At 51.8% G+C, this 17,234-nt stretch overlaps 1 protein-coding gene across 1 annotated transcript in view; it reads right to left on the bottom strand.

The window, feature by feature from the left end:
- The window catches only part of LOC128879155 (cytoplasmic polyadenylation element-binding protein 2-like), a 55,187-nt gene extending 37,953 nt beyond the window's left edge, over positions 1-17,234 (bottom strand). The window contains exons 1-2 of the mRNA XM_054128042.1: positions 14,009-17,234; positions 7,190-7,301 (exon numbers count right to left, since the gene is read on the bottom strand). Of these exons, the coding sequence (XP_053984017.1) occupies positions 7,190-7,301; positions 14,009-15,142 (1,246 nt within the window). The 5' untranslated portion in view covers positions 15,143-17,234. The remainder of the gene's footprint in view (positions 1-7,189; positions 7,302-14,008) is intronic.

Below are 17,234 nucleotides of genomic sequence, written 5' to 3'. Positions count from 1 at the left end.
GAATATTAGGGATCCCGCATCGCGGAAAACTAGTCCTATTTGCATTTCGATATCCCGACCGTTTCTACGTCTCGGCCCGTCTTTGGTCTTTCGTCGAGCGCGTAATCGAAGAGGAAAAAGGCTCGTCGTTCCGGTGCACGAACATTACAGCGAAAAAAGTTGAGTCGTACGAACTGTATCGCGAGTTGTTGACATTCTCGCGTCGCGTCCTTTGATTTGTCCCGACGTTGGATTACTTCAATTCGGTATGTATGCGGCCTTAATGTTTCCGTTCGAGGAACGACGCGTGAGCGTGACCGCGGCCACGCGCGAGAACGGGAGACCAGCTGACTGCCAAAACAGCTGTAGCGAAGCGCGATGAATGCATCGCGGCTCGCGATTCGTTCCTCTCCTCGTGTTCTACGTACAAGGACCAGCTGTGATTCACGTTTCAGCGTTTTCGACCGGTCGATAATCGAGTATAGGAGCAGATCGCCGCGGTTAAACGCGTTTACCCAGGAAACCAGACGCGTCGAAACAGACAAAACTACGGTACTCGATCGGATAAGGCGAAACACATCCAGAATTTGTGATACGAGCGAGCTACGAGAGGGACCACGAGACCCTAAAAACGATTCGAGGCGTTTACACGTTTACCTACGAGACATTACGATTTCTACGGACAGATTACCCTGGACCGACACGAGAAGAGCTCGTGTAAATATTAAAATGTAACATTATACACAATTTGCATCGTTGATATACGCATCGGATTACAGGAATGGAATTGAAAGGATTTTTCGCGAATCCAACGTAACGTTAAAGCCACGTATCGAGTAGCTATAGAAGATTGCGCGATTCTTCGAGAAGCAATTAAACACGGCGTAACGTGCATGTGTACGCACACGTTGTACCTACGCGATGTCGAGTCGGACATATAATATATTCGACGAATACAAATACCCAATACTGCACGCGCGCACGCGCGGTATCCTTGAATTTATGTAACGGTCGTTCTTCCACTATTTCTTAGGCTTCTTTAGCAGCGGCGGCTATCTCTCTCGACGAAGGCTACGCGATAGAACGGTTGTGTAAGAATTTTTGTCGTTTGTTTTCGTTTACGTTTTCGTTTACGTTTTCGTTGTCTGACCAGTAAATGGACACAGAGGGTTGACAAGTGTAGCGACAATCGAAAGATTGGCACGCTTTTCGATCTACGACTCGCCGATGGGCGCGGCGAGGATAGTTGTTGTTCTCGGATTCGGAGAAATGAAAACGTTCCGAGAAATGGAATCCGCGTAAACACGGTCTCTCGGGTGGTGGTCGTTTTCGACAAATATCACCGAAACCTTGGCTGGGATATTTCGTTACGTTGAAGCGAAACGAGAATCTATTGTTTGTACAAACGTTAACGTGGCAAACGTTATCGCGCGGCTAGAGACCGTAGCTAGTTCGCTTCTAATTTCTCTGGAGACGTACGAAACCCGCTCCTACCGTCCGAAGGGTTGCAATTTTTACGACCGTTAGCCGTGACTCCCCTTCGTGCAGGGTTTCTCCAACTCGCAAGTATCGTAACTCGTACTCTGATTGCACCAGCGCGGCAACGCCGCCGTCGGCGCAGCTTACTTTCCCAAAGATCAAACGATAGATGCGCGTTACAGTTATTATTCTCGAGTAAAATTGTCGTTGCTGCGAAAGCGTTGGCAGGTATCGGAAACCTCGAAGCGCACGGAATAGTCGAGGCTCGTTTGAGAGACACTGGCGTCAAAGTGTCGGCAAAGAGGGTCGATGCACTCGGGAGCCGAAAAAGGATCCACCCCTAGTACACGCGCAAACGAGTGTTGTCGACGGGATATCCAGCGAACGGTTCGGCTCCTGCCAGGAGAAAAGTTGATCGATGAAATTCGTCGACCGGACCTCGGAATCGTTGTACGCGTCCTACCGATACTCGACCACTCCCTCGTTTCTCCCTACTTTGAATATTCTGAAAAGCACGCAACGCGTCTTACTTTGTCGCTACGTAAACTTTCTATCGGCACGCGTTCACGAAAACGACAAAGTAAAAGGATTCGAAGCGATCGCAAAAGGGAAGGATGAAAAATGGGAAAAAAGGGGGTTCGGTCGCGTTCCAAAAGAGCGCGTCCAGGAACGAACGAACGAACGAAAGGGCGCGACGCTTGGCTGCCAGCAAACGCGGCGAATGCGGCAAACGAGAGAAAACGAAGCGGAACGAGAAGAATTTTCTTGGTGCGACAAAAAATATTTAATTGCTTCGCGATCGGACCAAGCTGCTCGATACTCGTTTACGCTCCGCTAAATGACAATCGGATGGATCAGTAAACCTTTCCGCCTGAAATTTCTTTGCCAAGATTCGCTAACTTTCCTTTGGCTTCGCGCAAACGAGGCGTACTGTTTCGAAAGCGAATACGAACACGAACAGAGAAGAAGGCGAGCCAACGACAACGCGAACGCCAACGCGAACGCCAACGCCAACGGATCCGTCGCGATACGGTTAGCTAAAGATTCTCGGTCGAGGTTGCGCGTTCTGAAATTTTTAGTTGGCCGTGCTTCGAGGCGATAGCTCGACCCTCTCTTCTCTCCGCTGGCGAGAGAATTGATTTCGTTAGCAAGTTTATCGGATACCTTAACGAAGCTACCGCAGCCCGCGGCTCCGGTTGAATCGTCGATAAACTTGCCTTCGATCGCGATTCTGGTTCGCCACGAGTAGTCGCGGCATATTTTTTTCGTCGGTGTTTTGCAGGACCACAGAGAGAAATCTCGCGGTTTCCCGAACGAGTCGAGAAACTATGGAGAAAATAAATCGCGGGGCGTGGCTTCGCCCAACCGTTTGACCCAAAAGATCGAACCAAGTTTCCACGGATACTAATCGCGGATTTTTCTAGATTTCGTCGCGCGTCGATCAGACGATGCCACGCACCGACTGAAAAAACGATGTAAGAACGCGATTGAAAACGCGACCTTGCTAGGTTTCAAGCGCAAGGCCAAGCAAGGGGTGGTTTCCGCTGTTCCGGTGCGAGTCGCATCGTCGCGTCGGGTGTATATCGTTCGTTCGTCTGCCAAGCGCTTTCATCCACTCTCGCTCTTTCGCTCTTTCACCCCTTTTACCCTTTTTTTTATTCTTTGACGTAAGCCTTTTGTCCCCCCAGGATATTTGCGGGGCTTTGTTTCGACGATGAGCCGCGTACCGGCTTAAACATACGTCGCTAATGGCACGGGACCGAAGATACAAAGAGGCTTGCCTGGATGCCGACAAATGTTTATTTATAATTTGAACGTAGTCAAGAAAACAACCAGTGGATCGGTAGAGGCTAAGGATCGAGCTGCCAGTCGTTTCTCGCGGGTCGCGGCGCGGCGTAGCGAGTCTAACGTCTAAATAAAATAACGACATTCTCTGAAACGTTTTTTAATCGACCACCAAGCAATCGGTGTAAAGTAACGACGCGAGCGTAACGCGTCGAAAGGTTTCTCCAAAAATATTTATCCGCGATCGAAAACAGGTTTTGTGCACGGAAAATATAAATACCGGTTGAACCAACGCAACGCAACGCGATGCAACGGTTCCTTTGGGATTTCCTCGAATTCTGACCAGACAACGGTGTGCAGGTCACTGCAATGCGGCTGGTCGTGGCAGTTGGTCAATAGGCACCCAGCCAATTCCGATCGAATCTAAATAAGCCCTTGTGCCATTTTGCACGGTCAGCTTCGAATATATCATTTTCGAACCAAGCCCTTTCCGTACACGAACGATTCCATAAAAAATCAAACGATCGCCGATGTACGCGGTTCTCTTTCACGGAAGCAGATTCGTCGAGTACTCGTCAACTCTCGACTTTCTTCTCGTGGTATCGATTCTTTTTTAATTTCATTTCAACGAAATCCCATGGCTACGTATCCGTTATCGACCCGCGACGAACGAAACGTTCAAACATAGCGCGCGCATACACGATACAAAGCGTCTCTGGTTTCTTGAAGAGACGACCTACAGATGGCAGCATATATCTGTTCTGGTTCGCAAATCATTCGGAGAGAACGCGTACTCGGTCGGTACTCGGAGAAGCGACTGCTAATCCACGCGTATCTTACGCTTTACGATACGTGCGATCTACGAAGCGGAAAAGAAAACGAGCAAACCGATGCGCGTCTGTACCGATAGTTGTACCAAAATATAAACCGCGAGTTTTGTTTCGAGTAGGATTATTCGTTTCGTCTAGCTCTGCTTGAAATTCTATTCTTAGTCTAATCACGCCTTATCGCCACGCGCGGTTACTGTTTGCACCGTTACTCGTTATCGGACGTTACCTTTATTTTTCGACGCGTTACCTACGATTCACGCTCGCCTATTTTATCGTGGATTACGCGGAACGACGTTATTGCTACGGGAACTCGTCGACTCAATTCCACGTGACGAGTAACTTTTGAACGCGGGACGCTGCGGTTACACGGAAATAAACGTTTCCCCTTTTTTGTCCGACGCGGCGACGGAAGGACAGACGGAATCGAAAACAACGTCATCGACGACGAAAGGGAAACATCGTTCGGCCGATACTGCCGAACGAAAGGAAAGGTAGTGTATAGGGAGACACGTACTTGGCGTTAAAATTAATCGTTCTTTTTTCAAGGCCGGATCTCGACCCAACGCTCGTTCGTATTTACGCGGCTGCTCTCTTTATTCATTCACCTTTTCAATTATACGTATTACGCTTATACATGCCGCAGCGAGAGGGATGGAGGAGGAGGAGGAGGAGGAGGAGGAGGAGGAGGAGGAGGAGAAGGAGGAGGAGAACGAGAGGGAGGTGGAGGCGATGGAAAGGAAACGAAGGGGAGAAAGTACGATCCAATGAAACCCTAGATGGCTCGAGAGCGGCGTTAAAACCACCCTCTACGAATCCCGGCGGCGCGGGCGTTACTAACCGATTACGCGACACGCGCAGTCGCGATATAGGTCAGGGAATGCAATCGTAAAGCCCGCGGCGTTCAAGGACGCAAAGTTGGCCGCTACTCATTGTCAGCCTTTTGCTCACCGTGAAATACCCACGCACGCGTTTCATCGTACGTCGCAAACGAGCAATCGATCGGAAACATTTGAAACATCGCGACGCTTCGGTTATCTCAGCCGTTAGACGATCGCGGAAAGAGTAACCTTGTATTTTTAACGAAATTCTTAACGGAGGTTAAGTTTCTCTTGTATGCCATAGCCATATGGAACCTCGAAGGATACTTTGGACGTTCCGTTCCAGCTCCATTCAAACGAAAGTCGGCCAAAAGAACAAAGGCGACGCTATGGGTTGCCTCGAACATGGCTAACATATCCGAACAGTGTCGCGGTTCGTCATCGTCGTCGTCGTCGTCGTCTAGGTTACGCTCGGATTTTCTGGGACTTGACCTACTAGTGCAGTTTAAAGTGCCGTGCTGACACTTCCAAAGATGGCGTCGCAGCGAAGCACGCCCACTCACCGGAGCCTTACAATGCCTCGAAAGAGGTTTTTGTTCCAGAATAAAAACCTGTTCACGCTACGATGCTATCCTATCGTACCCTCCACTCTACTCGTCCTCTTCTCGCCGAGAGGGATTTTCTGTATCGATACGAGCATACGATTCTTCTTTTTTTGAACCGTTAGCCCACGGTCGCGATCGCGGATACTTGCAAACATTCCTTGATCCACTCCTCCGGATTCTATCCACGGAAAACGAGAGGTTGTCAATTTTGACTGTGCAATCTTCGCTGTTGACCTTTCCACTTTTCGTTTCGTATCTCCCTATTGAAAGTTATAGAATAGTTGAATAGTTGTCTCCTTTGCGGCGGCGTGTTCGTCGTGTCGCATCTAACAACGAATCGTTGGTCTTGATGGTGCGATGTTTCGATCGTAACCGGATTTTAATTGCGCGGATAAGGGTCTGCGGCAAGCTAAAAAGAAAAGACTATCCCGACGGGAAACGATAATTATGCGATACAATGAAGTCGCCGGTCTGCGGAGGTGTCACCTTCCGCGACGCTTCTTTCGCATTCTCTTGGACGGGCGTCGTCTCGTCTCGTCTCGTCTCATCTCGTCTCGTTTTATTCTCGCGCTTCTCTTTAGCCGGTTGGGAACCGATAACGAGAATATTGCCGAATAACGAGTCCATCTCGAAAAGGCATGTCGTTTTACTCAAGCACCTTGTATAACAAACGAAACCGTTTCCGTTCAAACAAACTTGACCGTTATCTTCCCGGAAAGACGCATTCGTAACGAGGATCCATTTATTGTATAGTCTGGGCTAGAATCGAACAGCGAATGTAAGCTCGTTCCATTAGCGGTGAATGCGATAGCTGATAAAACGAATAGGAGCATCCGTTGGAAAAATACTCGAGGGAATCGCGCGTAGCGAAAGAAAGCAAACCCAAACGATTCGTAAGAAGCTCGAACGGTGTACTCGAACTGTCGAATTCGGCAAGTTTGCCGAGGGTGCGCCGCGAATTGGCTGGGGTGTTTTCGAGTCACCGAGTCTTGTCCGCGAACATCGTCGAACCAACTCCCCTTTCTTTGTCTCCATGGTCGTCGTACGGTTTCGGTGTGGACGAGCACTGGAAAGAAGAGGCCTCGCGATACCACCCTTGCCCTTGACTACAAGCGCGAGAATGCTTGTCTGAGGGTTCCCGGAGCTCGCAGACAGGGTGGGTAGACGGGAAAAAGAAAGCTAGGGAAGAGAGAGAGAGAGCAGCGAGACGCTTTGGCGTACGGGAGCCTCTTTTTTCTTTCGCTTCCGTCCCGATCTTCTTTCGCGGTGCGAGCCGGACGCGTGGAATTTTCACGGCGAGAATATCGCGACGAGAGAGAGTAGAGCGAGTAGCGAGTCGCGTCGAGTGGAGGGTGACGATAAGGGCCGAGGTACGTTAAGTGGTTGTCGGCTGGTTGGCTGTTTCGTTAGTCTTGTCGGTCGAACAGTTGGCTTCTTCCACGCGATCAGCCCAAAACGTTACTCAAACGAGATCCGTACGAAACGTTACGAGTAAATCGAATTCGAGTCGTTCGACGGATGGTAGCTGTGTAAATCGTAGAATGGAACAGAGATTCGCTGCTGAATTCTTAACGCGTTCCCGACAGCTGAAAGCGAATCGGATAAGCACGTATCATCGAGACGAGAATAGAACGGATTCTTTTGATTTTTCGCTTCGAAAGAGTCCGCGCGCGACGTACTCGACGATGCTTACCTTTTACGTGTTCAGGTGTATCCGCAGCGCCGGTTCGCATGATATCGCTCAAATAATGTTCCAGAGTTCTCATGTTGTCCAACGGTGAGTTTCCATTGGCCGTCATACGATCCTGCAACAACATCGTAAGAATCAAACCAGGCAATTTTATACCGCTACGTCGTTATCGATACGATATTCTACGAGACGATTCGAAACAAGCGAAAGAAAACTTATCGATCGGCCAAGTTCCTCCACCGCCCGCGCCGTTTTATACAATACCAACGTCAAATCCTTCGAAATCGCTTCTACGCGAGTTGAAATTCTCGGCTTCCTATCAGGCTTCGCAACCTACATTCTATCGTTTAGTTCCATGTATCGACGAGACAACAGCCTCGCGCGTTCATCTCTTTGCCATCTAAGCCCGTTAAACCAAGTCGTTCCGTTATCGTTTCAACGTTTCTTTCGAGAAACGACGCTATTTGTAATTTTTATCTTCTCGAAAATAGACCAATTAGAAAGAACGGTCGACGCAACGAAGAATAACGGATGCTATCAGTCGCTGCCGTGGCTTTACTCGTAAGCCGGGGAACGCGCTCGATCCCTCGAGCACGAAACTGGCTGACCGATTGCCTGGCCATGCACCGTTCCTTACTACTTGCCAAGCCTCCGAGCCGCGCCGCGCTGCGATCTACCAAAACGCGGCTCTGACGCGACGCGACGTACACCGATCGTTCCTACGTATACCTATTCGTAACGTATTTTCTCATTAAATAACGCAAGCTTACGAATCTCGCAACCGTGCTCTCGTTGGATCGGATGCAACGAAAACTAAAGTTTGACTCATCGGCATCGTTCGAGACGAAAAACGAAACGACCGTGACACTTATTTCTCGTCGAACGAACGAGGACGAGAACGAGGACGGCGAAATTCTGCTTGGAAAGTATAAAAAGTGTGAGAGAGAGAGAGAGAGAGAGAGGGAGAGAGAGGGTGGCTCGAAGAAGCCGGAGGACAGGTCGAAAAACGAAGAACGCGTACGCGTGCTAGCTCGATGTCGGATAATCCTCCCCATCTTTCTCGCAGCAGCACGGCCGGAGGTGTAAAAGGTATAACCCCACCTTCTCCGTTTTCGCGTCTTCTTCGCACTGCTTCCAACCCCTAAACGTTCTTCTCTTTCCACCCTCTTGCGCGAACCCTCGGCTCTCCCCAACCCCCTCTGTTCCAACCCACTTCTCCTTCTCCGATTTTCGCAAACTCGTTGGCGCAAGCGTGACTTACACACCTTGGACGAGTACCCGCACATACGAGCAACGGGATAGCCTATTTCCGCGTAGGAACGTATCCGTGTGCGAGCTCGAGCACGAGGCAACCATTTCCCTCCTTCTCGTTGCGTCGTTCTGTTTCCGTCTAGCTGGAGGCACGCTAGAAAATCAATATAGGGAAACCAGGAAGCAGCGGTAGGGCGTCGACGGCAACCTCTGTCCAGGCTCCATCGCGGTATCACCCCTACTCTATCCTCCTAGCCGGTATTACATTTACATTTTCTTTTAGATTACTTTAGTAATTTTTTACCAGCTAGATATCATCTCGTAAGCAGGTCATATTATTTCGTGTTCTCGAGTCAACGAATACCTCTATCCCTCTTTCTCCGCTCTCCTCTTCCATACATTTATTTGCAACCTACCCCCCTCTATCTCACATATTTCTCTTTTCTATCGGCACGCATTTCGTCTATTCGATCGCCCATTTCCGTCAATTTTTAACAGGGACAGCGGTTGCAGTCTCGATTCGCGTTCGGCCATCTTCGATGCGTGTCCCGATTATACATATACTATATCCTCCTCGTTGCACCGACACCTTTCGCTAGGTGGTTGCCACTCCCGGAGGAGGTCACTGCGCAAATTTCACTCATGGAGGGATGAAAACGTGGAAGGGTGTGTGTAGGTATCGAGTAATGCGGAAGAAGCAGCAGCGAAGAAAACAAACCGCGACTCGTGCGCGAATTTCGATATTCGAAGGCAAAAGTAGATCGTTTCGCGTTGTCGAGCGAAATAATCGATCTTCCAATGACCAAGGAAAGATACGAACGTAGACGCGCAGCCGTGTCTGTCAGGAATTTGTTGCGTGCGAACATACGCGGTGGCGAGCTAGGATTCTGCGCTGTCCACCTACGATTACAAAGCATGTGCCCGCAACGGGATTGGACCGCTTCCAAAGTTTGCAGCTCGTAAAAAGCAACGACATCCTTCGAGCAACCGTATAGCGGTAAACTCGGTTCCTTTGACCGAATTCGAGGATCGGAAACTGGACTCGAATCGCGAGGATCCTAGCCTCGAGTCTCCCGCCTTCGTCCCTATACGGACAGGCGTTTTTTTTACGAAGAATCGATACAAGAAACTCCGCGACGTAATAGCATATCTTGAAATAAGAACCGTTGAGGCGAGACGAGGCGAGGTGGCGAGGCGAGGTGGCGAGGTGGTTTCTATCGCGAGACAAGACTAAAAGAGGAGGCTGAAAGGGATTGTTAGCGAATGTATGCGCGTATACGTATTCGGGAGTACGGCCATCTTTGACTCCTCCATTTCCGCGAATCCCGTCGGTCTAGACGCGAGAGTTCTCGCAGTGTCAGCCGTTGTTCTACGCGCGTTTTTCTACCCTTCGAGACCCTTTATCTTTCGCGCGACGCAACGTATCAGACACGCACAATCCGCCGCGCACCCCCATAGATCCGCTAAAGCGCGTCTCTGTTTTCTTTAAAAGTGCGTGGTCGTTTCGCTCTCGTCCGTGCGAGAAATAAATAAAGAAAAACAAGCAGCTCGATCGGTGGCCCGTTGAAACAGGGTCGCGTCTTTCCCTTGAAAGTTGCGCGAGCGAACGGTCGCGGTCAGCTGGAAAATTGGCATCGCCGATGCGACGGCGAACGAATGTGGAACAAATGGTCGTGGCGGATCGACGAGAGGGTGCGAAAACCGAACACCCAGAGACGAGTGCAGCACGACGCGACGCGGAGTAACCTGGATCCCGAGGCGTGTGCGGAAGAAACGATTCCAGCCGGCTACCGCGAACTAGGTCATCGTTGCTGGAAGCACGGAGCTGTCGAGAGGAAGGAAGGGCAAAAGGGGTGGTGCAGCAAAACCCAGAGGGTGGATGCAGCGGAGGGGCGAAGAGAACGGAGAACGCGGAGCGCTGGCGTCGGCGTCGCAACCTATCGTTTCGCTCGTTTCTACTTGATCGCAAAGGCGAACCCGTTCGTTCGAAATATGTCCAGTCTGGTCGAGACTCGATCGAACGAGCGACATGGTCGTTGCTGCGTTTATCCAAGGTTACGACGAGGATACGCTTCGGCCAATCGCTATTTACGCTCGTCAGGGAACGGAGTCGCGTACGCTCGAAAAAGATCGATGGCTGGCGCTGCAACTTGCGAGCACGACTCGTCGTCGACTTTGCGCGTTAGAAAAACTGTTGGTTCGTTGGAAAGTTACTCGACGAACGAGCAATCGCGTTAGCCGGGATTAACCGGGCTGGATCGTACGCGTGCCATTGATCTTGTTACGAGTTTTAAGCGAATTACAACAAACTCGTGCTTCGACTCGTCGAAGCTACCTTTCTTTCTACTCGTTAGAGCACGAAGAACAGCGACAAAGATATAACCGAGCGGATCGAAAGAGAAGCCGAGCTAGAAGGAACATGGCGTTTCGAAATGGTAAAAGCGAAGCGAGACTACGAGAACGTTGGATGGATAGCGCGCGGTTAATCGGTAACTGGTAGCTCTCCGCGAAAAATCTATATCCCGCGAAACTGGACTGACCTATAAACCTCGCACCGGCGGTGGCGCGGCCGCGCCGCGTGCCGTGGCACAGACCTCGATTCGAATAAGAATTTGTTCAAACAGTTTCTCTCGTTCCTTGCTTCTGGCTCCTGGCTTCGCGCGCAAAAATCACTAGCGTAATGCTAACCCGTGACGCGAAGGTACACGCTTCGCGACGCGAGCATGCTATTTTGTTCGTTTAGTGACTGTTTCAAGGACCAGACCGCTACGCAATTAACGCTTCCGACCGCACGCGTGCCACGCCGCGGCGATCTCGTCGTCGCACGTTGTACAAACAGTCGAGCGAGCCGGTATTATTTACTTCTTTATTTACGGATACCAGACGCAATCGGTCGAACGTCCGTAATCGTGTTCCGTTTCTCTCAACTTTTCAGTCTTCGATCGAGACAATTACCGTGTCTTTAATTCGAACGCCTACTTTTGAAACGCTTCGTATCTGTTACACAGCTATCGGCCGGCTCGTTACCAGCTAAATAGTCTTTTATCAATTTTCTCGCATGGTTTCCTAGCGTATCGCTCGCCTCGAGTACCAGATGCCGCTCGCCTCCGCCTACATTTCGATATATCTAGGCGTGTGTCGCGTACGTGGTCGAATAACAGAGATAAAAAGATGTTTTGGATTTTCGTGAAAACTCGTGGATCGAGAGAATTTTGCTAGAAATGGACAAGCTCGAGCAAGAAGTAATCGTTTAAGTAAGGTCGCGAGCGCGAGGATTGCGTGGAAAACGGTCGCGATCGTAAACGAGCTCGCGGTTGAACGAGAACGTTCGAGCGTGGTTATACCGCGTGGCCAGCGGTATCTGCGTTCTATGTACATACATACATATTTCGTCAGAGCCGCGCTACCACGGAGTCCCGTTTCGTAACGAAATACCTCGACGACGATGCGTAACGAGGCTCGGTGCGTCAAGGTAACGCCAATAAAAATCTTTATCTTCGCGCGTCGTATTTTTTCGAATCGACGCCGACGCGATGCTCTCTTGGATACTCTTGTCACCGCTATCGCGTTCCGTTAACGATTTCACGTAAACCTACGGGAGGAATGTCTAGACTAGGAGTCAAGAGTAGCGGAAAAATCGGCATCGAGCATTCGAGTTGGCAAAGGATGGACTCATCGTCGATCGGTTTGCTTTGGTATCGTCGTATCCGCGTATCCCCGCGTAGAGCGACACGAGTACGCTGACTTGGAAAAAGAAAAGAAAAAGCTAGTCACAGGTCTATAAGGAAACGTAACCAGAAAACGTAAACAGAATCTCGACACTTTCGACGAGGATGCGTAACAAGGTCGACGAGGGCTATCGATGATACTCGTTATGGCGCCGAGTAATCTCGGACAACCGCTGCACGGTTTATCCTGTACGTTCTATTTTCCCATACGCGAAGGGTTAATTCCGTAAAGTGAATTCGATAAATCGATAAAATACACCGTAGCTCCGTTTCGTTGGCATTTTTTACGACGTAGCTTTTACGCGCTGTACACGCGTCTCTTTTTTCAGCTGATTCGGCCGATTCGCCGATCAACCTTGAAATTCGTCGCGAGATATTGTCCTTATCGCGCGTCGATTCCTTCCTCGGGGAAACAATGGCTAGGTTTCTTTCGGAATGCGTCGACGTAAACGTATAGTACGGTTTAAACGACATGTTTGTTTTCGAACTAATCGCATTCGCCCGTGACGCGCGATCGATTCAAACGTTAAGGTTACACCGACGTCGATAAACCCGACGAGGCTCGTTCGACGTTTGCCCGCGTCTCGTAAACTCGCGATGCGAGCACTAAAACTGCTCGAGTAAGAATACGTAGCGCGCTTTGTATCTATGAACGCATCGATAACACGGTGCTTTTTCGTATCAGTTTTTAAGAAAACTCGCGTCCGCGCGATCGCCTCGAAACGAAATTAATTTTCGCGTTTCGCTCGACGATCGTACGCAATTTAGTTCGCGTAACATCTTAACGATAGCGAGCGGTTGGAAGGTCTAGATAACGAACGAAATCAAGCCGATATCGCGGTGATTCTTCGAAAACGAAAAAATCGAAGATAAACGCGCCGATCGGTGTTTATTCGAGCGATACACTCGTTAACTGGTTGGAACCGGATGCGCAAAGGGCGCGAGCTCGCGCAACGAAATCCGTCGTTTCTCTCGGACGGTATGCAGGTCTATTTTTGACAAGTGGTTAAAATAGCTGAGGCTTAAACGTCCGCTAGACACCGTTAGAGTTGCCGCGCAGGAAAGGAATTGGGTCAGACATCGGTGGCAAAATAAGTATCGGAAAAGGTTTTCATTTTCCGGGCGCGTTCGTGTTCGCGTTCGCGTTTGTGTCTCGTGGAAGCGGTCGATCGTCGATCGACGCGCCTCCGATCGAGTATATTCCGGGAAAGTTTACGAAACGTCAAAGATAATTGTTTTCTCCGTTGGTGGGTCGCGAATTCGATCGGACGGCGATCGATTCGGTGGCTCGGCGAGCCTGGATCGGTCGAGAATGGAAACAGCGAGAACGATTCGAAGCGGAGAGCTCGAGGTGGGATGCGTCGATCGAGTTTCGGGTACTCTCTCGAATATTCGACAGACGATGTTCCGTTTAAAAACGATCGTGTCGCGGCGTATAGCGACCGACTGTTGAAACAGCCGTTGCGCCGTCTAAATTTAAATGCGAGTCTCGAAGCGGTTGCATAACCTGGCATCGAGTGCGTGCACCAACGAAACTGCGGAAGTCGAAGCTATCGGCGTGTATAGTTTTTCGAGTGGCGTGCACGATTACCGCTGTTGCTTCGCAACGTAGCCTTTATCGTGGTCGGTGGTCAACGATCGATAACGGAGCACGCCAGTGTAAAAACTCGGAGAAACGCGTACGTCGCGCTTTCGATTCGACGACGAGAGAAACCGCTTCGTTCGAAAAGGAACGTCGTCGTCGTCGTCGTCGTTGTCGTTGTCGTCATTGTTGTCGTTGTCGTTGTCGTTGTCGTTGTCGTTGTCGTTGTCGTTGTCGTTGTCGTCGTCGTCGGCAACCCACCTGCTGAAACGGTGGCAATTGCAGCAAGTCCCTCTCGTCGGCGGCGGTGACCTCGAACGTGGGCGCGGGTTGGGGCGCGTATATGTTGCCCTTTCCCGGATACGAGGTACTCCTCCGAAACTTTACCGGACTGATGCAAGACGGATGAGACGGTGGTCCCGGATGACCGGGAAACGTGGGGCTCGGTTTCCTTCCTTGAAGTCCAGCGGCTACCGCTACCGCGGTTGCGGCGTGTAGGGACGAATGCAGGGGAGGAATATTCGGTACGGATCTGCCGCGACTCCACGGCGAGAGTCCAGGATTCGCGACCGCGGCCGCTTGCGGTCCGGCGCCCCACTGTTGAGGTGCTTGAGGGCCACCGGACCAGGCCGCGTAACCTTTGCCGGGAAGGTAAACACCCGGATGCGAAGTTGCCTGTGGCTGTTGCTGTTGGTGCTGTTGCTGTTGTTGTTGCTGCTGTTGTTGTTGCTGCTGTTGTTGATGCTGCTGCTGTTGTTGTTGCTGCTGTTGCTGTTGCTGTTGCTGCTGCTGCTGTTGTTGTTGCTGTTGTTGTTGCTGCTGCTGTTGTTGAGCCGAGGAAACCTGGAGACCGTGTCTGCTGGTAGGCGTTCCGGCGTTTCCGTGCTGTTGAGGGAAATTGTGACTAGCCGTGATTGCTCGACGCGCTCCCGTCGACACGGTGGGTCCGCTTCCGGCAAACAAACCGGCCGGACCACCGGTCGGAAAGTTTTGAAAGGCGGCGATGGATCCGTTTACGGGCAACGCGTGGAGTCCCGTGTCATCCGGAGCGGACCACAAGCTAGGCACTCTGCCGGGATCGGAGAACGCTTGAAGGCTGGAGCCGGTGTTGCACGCTATGTCCTTGTCGACGGAGGAGGGCGTCGTCGGCGTGATAGCGATACTCTCGACCTCGACCGCGTCCTTCGTCTTGTCTTGTCCAGCCACGGTTTCCAGGCCGCTGCTCGGCGAGAGCGGCGCGGGCTTGCCAGCGGCTTGTTTCTCGATCAAGAGGTCGTCCTGCATCGTCGAGGTCGTCACGGTTACGGCGTTGTTGTTGGCGCTGCCAGTGGCGGGACCGATCGACGATTTCGACAAGGCGTTCGAAAAGAGACTCGAGGCGCTAAAGTCCCCCATAAATCACGGGACTCGACCGGGATCGGAACGTCCGCGCGCGCGATACCAACGGCAACCACGGGAAAAAAGCCGTGCACCAAAGAACGCGAACCCGGACCCGGACCCAGACCCTGGGACCCGTTTTCCGCTGCTTCGATCCGCTGCTTTTCCTTCGCTTCTCGGCGACGACGTCGATCGACCGTTTTCGACGTAACGCGGTCCTTTTCCTGCTGACGCGAACCTCGGCGTCGTCGAGCAGACCAGCCGCGAGACCGGAGCTCGCGAGACACCTATCGATCCACGCTCTACGCGTAAAAACACCCACGAATCCCGGAAGCTGTGCGCGTACCACGTCGATCGCCCGATCCTCCTTTCGTTCCAGCTGCTGTTCCCTCGATTCCTTTTCTCGACGACTGTGCCGTTCTCTCGATCGGATAGCCGCGTTCGCGACCTCCTCGCGGTTTCTCCTCTCGTCTTCTCGCTAACGTCGAAATCGATTAAGTAGCGGTAACGAAGCGTCGCTCCCGGGTAACGCGGCAGCGACTTTGCTTCCGTAGCATTCTCTTCGTTATCGAGAATCGTCGACGTTCATCGTTGGCGCGACGCTCTCGCCAAACGAGACTTCGATCGGTGGTCCAAGCTCTCTCTGATCGAGGCTCCCTCCGCGATACGCTCACTCGTTCGCGGTGGACATATGTTTCCTCCTCTCGGTTGTCGTCGGAAGCTCCGAAACGCGAGCTTTCGGTTCCCAGCGGGCCGCGCTGCCAACGCGCGGATACGACGAACAGCGGGTTCCGCGGGTTCGCGCACTCGGAAGCTTTCGTTCCTCGTCGCGACACTACGAGTACATCACTGGACACTCAACGTTTCGGCCACCATCGGATCTTATCGCGAGAAGCAGTGCGCGTGCAAAGATCGCGACCGTTTCCCGGCGGTGCGCGATGCGCGGTGACGGCGATCGGTAGCTCGGTTTTCTCGCTCGATCACCGCGAACCCGACCAACCGCGTCGACGCGCACACACGGATCACCGTACCGACACTGCTCTGTGCGCTGTGCGCGACCGATGCGCCGGTTAGCCTAGCTTGGCTCTGCACCGACACCGAGCGAACGCCCGAGCCAAATTTCTCCGCGATTCCTCGCTTTCGGACGGATTTCGTTCGACCCCTCGCCGACCGCTCTACCCTCGCGTCTTCGCGGCAGCTCGCATATTTTACGCGCTGGTTACGTTGCTACCGTTGCTTCCACGGCACTAGTAGCCGACTCGCGATACGACCAATTGCGTACCCAGACTCGAACTTCGCGTCACCGTCGTTCACGGTCCCCGGCCTCCGGTCGTAGCAGTAGATTCGGCTGGTCGGTCCTCGGACAACCGGCTGCCTGTCCGCGTTCTCTGGCCGTACTCGACGGGGCGGCTCTTGATCGTGCGTCTCGTCGTGCCGACTTTTCAAACACTGTGCTCGTGCCGCGGCCCACACCATTACCAGCCGTAGTCTCTCCGCGTAGCCGTGCACTCGGCGATCTTCGGCCCACCGCTTCGTCCTCGTCCACGTCCTCGTCCTCGTCGTTACGTCGCTGCTGCGTCGCGCGGCGACGTCGGTCACGCACGCGCGTTCGCCTTCGAACCACCGCCGCCGCTGATACCGACCCGCCCCCTTCGCTGCCGCGATACCGTTCCTTTTCACCGAATCTCCAATCTACCGACTACCACGCAAACTCAACCGTCGAACACCGTCGATACCGACATCTTCGAGCTTTCCTCCGTTCTTGCTAATTTTCTTCGCGCTTATCCTCCAATGTCTTTTTCCTTCCTTCGCCTACTCGCTTATTTAGTCGATATTTATTCGTTATCCGTTACTACAAATTAACACGTTTAATCCTCGAAGTGTCAACTTTTCAAACTTCACGCCATGCTTTTGACTCCCGGTATCGGGAGAACGTGACGAGCAAAGAGGTACTCCAAGAATCGAATGCCTTCAGAGGCGAGACGCGTTCTCCCGGTACCAGATCTGATTTCCTGCCAGAATGTAAAATTATGCGAGCTACCTCTTTGCCGATAGTGTTCGTCTGATACCAAACCGTGACCGTGTCCGTCGTACCATGACCGAAACCAAC

Source organism: Hylaeus volcanicus, chromosome 7 (genome assembly GCF_026283585.1).
Source record: "Hylaeus volcanicus isolate JK05 chromosome 7, UHH_iyHylVolc1.0_haploid, whole genome shotgun sequence".
Taxonomy (NCBI): Eukaryota; Metazoa; Arthropoda; class Insecta; order Hymenoptera; family Colletidae; genus Hylaeus; species Hylaeus volcanicus.
Note: the sequence above shows the minus strand (reverse complement) of the source record. Positions and strands in the feature narration are given on the sequence as shown.